This window comes from Phodopus roborovskii, unplaced genomic scaffold, assembly GCF_943737965.1.
Source record: "Phodopus roborovskii unplaced genomic scaffold, PHOROB, whole genome shotgun sequence".
Taxonomy (NCBI): Eukaryota; Metazoa; Chordata; class Mammalia; order Rodentia; family Cricetidae; genus Phodopus; species Phodopus roborovskii.
The window spans coordinates 3,558-8,552 of NW_026126086.1; the positions used below are offsets into that span (position 1 = coordinate 3,558).

General features: G+C 45.6%; 1 protein-coding gene across 1 annotated transcript; it reads right to left on the reverse strand.

Moving 5' to 3' along the window:
- Positions 1-958: 958 nt before the first annotated feature.
- LOC127218411 (cullin-4B-like) lies at positions 959-4,480 on the reverse strand (the record flags this gene model as incomplete). Its single annotated transcript, XM_051179422.1, has 3 exons — positions 4,245-4,480; positions 2,949-3,512; positions 959-1,074 (listed from the first exon to the last, which is right to left on the reverse strand). Coding segments are annotated over exons 1-3 (708 nt in total), but the record flags the coding sequence as incomplete, so codon positions are not given.
- Between the last annotated feature and the right edge of the window lie 515 nt (positions 4,481-4,995).

The following is a 4,995-nucleotide window of genomic DNA, read 5'->3' on the forward strand; positions in this document are numbered from 1 at the left end:
TAACCAACCTAAGACAGGATGGTTATGGGCCTGGGTGACGTCTCCAATGACAGGTAAGGAATTATCCTGATGCCCTCTGCCGCCTAAGACAGGTGTTAGTTTATATTAAAAGAAAGGGGGACCTGTAGGGCCCTTTGTAAACCCCCAAGGCACCTTGAGCAAACCTGAAGCCGTTGGCTGGAGCATCTTGCACCAGAGTAGTTCTTGGTTCTCTTCTTGATTTGCTAACACAAACCAATGCTGGGGAGGAACTAAGCCTGAGAGCTTTCACTCTTGACCCTTGTTTTCCACTGTGCTGTGAGTCAGTATATAAGCCTGCTCCTTTCCCTCAATAAATGGCATTCAGCATTCCAGCATTCCTGTTGCACGAATGACCCGCTGTCTTGTCTTTTATTTAAATCTCTATGCCTTCGCCCGATTAGTGGAACAGACTCTAGCGCCGGTGCTACAACTCTGTGCTGTGATCATAAATAGAAGGCATCAATTAACTAGTAGGGAACCAAAAAGTCTACTAAAGAATGTATTTCAAAAAGTTAAAACACAAGCTGAGCAGTGGTGGCACACGCCTGTAATACCAGCACTCCTGAGTCAGAGACCAGCCTGGTTTACAGAGTGAGTTCCAGGACAGCCAGGACTGTTTCATAGAGAAAGCCTGTCTTGAAAAAAACAATAAAGCAAAAGGTTAAAACACAAGGGACTAGAGAAATGGACCAGCAGTTAAGAACACTCTTCCATGACCCAAGTTTGATAACCAGCACCCATGTCAGGCACCTTAACAACCACCTAGAATTCCAGCTTTAGAGGCACCCTAAGCCTCTGGCCTCCAAGGGCACCTGCATTCATGCACACAAACACACACTTAAAAATAAAAATCAATCTTTAAAGAAGGAAAATAGAAATGCAGGAATGCATCACGACTTGATGTGAACCAAATCTGGTTTCACACTCTAATACATACCTGGTAGAGTTCTTCCAAATTGTACTTAATTGAAGTACTATTCTGGATAGCTTCCACTGCTTCTTTAAGCTTCTGCCATGTCTCATCTGTATAGTTTTCTGGTAATTTAGGCTTATCTACATATGCAAAAAATTAGAAAAATATTCAGAATTCAGTAACTAAAGAACCATAAAATAGGACAGTATTGCTATTTTAGGATCTTCCTCAATACTAAAGTAACCATGGTATCTAAAAGTTCAATATAAACAAAATTTAAGATGCCAAAATACTATTAAGTCATTTTGACTTACCCATGAAAATCAGGTTTTTTTCTTCCTATTGATTGTATTGTTTCAAAAATAAAAATTTAAGAATGACAGAAAAAATAGCAGTCCTGATCTGGTTTTAGCATGTATGAAACCAAAGTTGAAAAGAATCCTCTAGAGATTTCACATACTATGGACTATGTGAAAAGTATTTTAGAAACTTCTTAGAAATCATCCCCCACAATAAAACACCCACAGTGAATAGTAACACCTCTATTGTACAACTTAAGAAACTGAGCCTGGAACTTATTGCTAAGCTTGCCCAAGGTCACCATAGCTAGTCAATGGCAAAGCTGGGATTCCAATCCAGGTCTGTTTCCCTCCCTAATGCAGCCATCACAGAAACAGAGAACATTTCTTGGTCTTAAAGGAAAGGAATGAAAATTTAAAAAACAACACCCAAATGACTCCAGAACCTATGCAGCATTTTCAGAACAGAAGGAAATCTTAATCTAGAGTTTAAACTTCATTCACCAGCAATATGTAAAACTAAAGAGTCCAAACGCCTTAATGCCTTCAGGAGAAAGAAAAATTGTCTCTGAAATCAATTTGCAAGTTCAATTAGAATCACAGCTCATTTCTTGAAAAATCCTTCCCTATTAAATTGGATTCCTTTAAGTGAAGTAATGAATGAATTTGTAAATACAGTTCATATTCACTTTAGAAAGCTACTAGTAAATCAGAAAGTAACCCTCAAGAGCTTAAGGGTAGAAAAAGGGTTAAAAATAGACAATACTATAAGCCCCATTCGTGAGACAAATAGCACATTGCCCTTTTCCACACCAACATTTCACACACAAGCAAAGAGTAACCAATTCTCCCCATTCATTCACTCCTCCACTTTAATAAACACTCTAATACCTATTACTCCCTAGCTGAGAATGGTGAAAAAATAATCAGAAAAACAAACGCATTCAACAGAAAAGAACTTAGGTCAAATAAATTTTAAATGCTGTTTATATTTTCACTGGTGCAAACATCACACTCCCAATTAGCAATTCAAGCACAGTATGCACAAATTTTCTAATAGCTGCAGGTCAATACTTGAAATGCCCCTTTTACTGAGGAAAAGACGTAGTTCACTGTTTCCATCTTTAGACTACTTCTGTGAATAATCAGTAGTTTTCATTTTCAGACATTACCTTTGGGAAGAAATGCAGACCCCCAAAAGGTTTTTCACCCTATATTCCTTCCACGGTGAGTTTCACAAATACAGTACTCTACTAAGAACCTAACTATAAATCTCATTTAAACAGAAAACGATCAACCTTGGTACCTGCATTTTTAGGGACTGGAGTATGTGGCCTATAAAAATAAAAATCTCAGTCGTGCCAAGAATTACTATGCACCTGAAATATACCTCTTTAGAAGACAAGTTTCTCACCTGTAAAATCCGGATCAATCATACTGCCGATGTTTTAAGAAACAACAGATTAGATACAATGTATTGAGGCAGACCTCAAAAAAACATTGTACCCAAACACTAAAGAGTGCTTCAGAGCAAGGACACAAACACGCCAGAAAAAGAACCCTCCACCAAAAAATAGGACCTCACTTCCACTTACTGATTATGCATAAAATATTAGGCTACCTCTATACTGTTTGATATATTAACATAAATAGCGCATGTGACTATTCAAGTGTCTAAATCTTAGTAGGTGATTATGGATTTTGGCTTTGGTTACCTTTAAAGTTCTTGATCACTAACTTCTTAGCCGAGCCAGGCTTGCTGTTAGCAAAGCTCGAGGCCGTGGTGGATGATTTGGCCAGGCCGTTTGCATGGTGCACTGAAGCCACAGAAGAAATTAATAGACTCTTATTTTTAAGTTGCTGCTGCTGCTGCTGCTGCTGCTGCTGCTGCGAGGTTGCAGCGGTTGGCGAAGATGAAGAAGATGAGGAGGAGGATTCCTCAGCCATTTTCGTATCAAACCCTACAAACTCCAGGGTGTCTTCAAAACGCAGCTTCTTCTGGATTGGTACGTGGCTGGCAGTGGCCACTGGAACCCCGAGGCAGAAGGACGAGGTTGAAGGGGACGCTGAATCTCTAGCTTGAGGAGGGGTGGAAGAGGAAGAGGTGGAATCAAAGTCTTCTCTCTCGTTACTACTGTTACTGCTGCTACTGCTGCTGCTGTTTAACTTTCTCTTCTTGGCAGAGGTGGGCGGAGTGGTGCTGGTATTACCATCAGTGGCAGATCTGACCTCCTGAGCAGCAGCAGCAGCAGCAGCAGAGGGATTGGGGGAAGAAAAACCTGTTGGAAACATGAAAATAGCGGGGTCAACAGGCAGAGGAGCATCAAAAACCTACGTGTATGCGCCTGCGTGCGTGGAGGAGAGGTGGTAACGCTAGAGGGGGAAGGGAAGAAAGAGAGGAGAAACACAGAGGACGAGAAGGAACGTGGGGGGAGCACACGGGGGGGGGATGGGAGGGCTCGGGAAGGCAGATAGGCTGACACCAGCAATCAGGAGAATGAGGCAGGGGGGGGGAGCGAAGGAGGCGGACAGGTAAATGGCCTTGCCGTCCCCCCTCCCCTGCTTTTCGGCCTCTCTCCCCCACTTTCTGCTGGAGAGACTCAGGGAGCCAGGGAAGCCTGCAGCTCCTCCTCCTTTTCTCCCTCTCTCGGGGAGGGGAGACGCAGGGCTGGAGGGGGGGGGGAGGGGGAGCGAGCCAAGGCTTGTTATTGTCAATAGCACAAGAGGCTAAAGATGGCGCCACTTCCGATCACGCGACGCCCGTGGAGAGGCGGCGTCACCCTCGCGAGTGGGGGGTGGAGAGGAGGACCCGAGCGGGCCCGGAGGCGGGGGCGCCGGCTCACCGCGGGGCGACCGGAGCCGCCAGGGACGCTCGCACCGGGGAGCTCGCTCGATCTCCCGCTGCTCCCGCACCCCTTCCCTGCCAGCACCCGCCTCACCGGGGCTCCCTCACCGCAGCCACCCCCTTCCTTAGGGAACCCGCGGGGAGCTCCGTGCCCTAGCGTACTCACCGGAAGTGCCTGGGCAGACACTTTTCATAGCTCCCAGATCCTGAAGCCCCCGGGTCCGCCGGACTTGAGGTGGGGGGGTTGGGGGAGGGAACACGGGGGGTAAAAGAGGTGGATAGGGAGGACAGGGCGGGCCTTGGCGACACCTTCGGCGCTCTTGATTGGAGGTTTCTGAACCTGAGGAAGGCGGGGAGATAGGGGTAGGGGGAATGGGAGAAGAAGCGGGAAGTCTCCTGTGAGGCAGAGTAGGTGGTGCGTGCAAGAGGCGGGGTCAGCTAGCTGGGAAAAGAGGGGGGTGGGAAGAAAAAAGTAAGGGAAGGGAAACTTTGAAAGAGAAAAGGGCCTGGGGAGTTAGTTGCAAGGCCTTGGGAGTAACCCGAAATAAGAAGGAAACCTAGGCATACCTCCTGCTAGAGAGGAGTATGGCTACCATCAGAGAATGGAGAAAGCTTAGGAGGAGAGTTTTTTTCGACTCGGTGGAGCAAGGCATTTCTCATTTTTGTCAGTGACACAACATCCCACAGGGCCCTCGTTTTCATTGTCACAGTAGTAACAGCTGTAAATCCTGTTACATTTTTTCCACCTTGAGCATTTTCTAAGATGGCTGGCGAGAGTAGGGATACATTCGAAGGTCAAATAACAACCCCTCCCAGCACAATTTTAGGGTCCGCCCGACCTCACACATTATCAGTCAGTAAATCAGTAATTTGAGGACCCAATAAAGCTGAGACCTACTTCCTTCATTTACCAATTC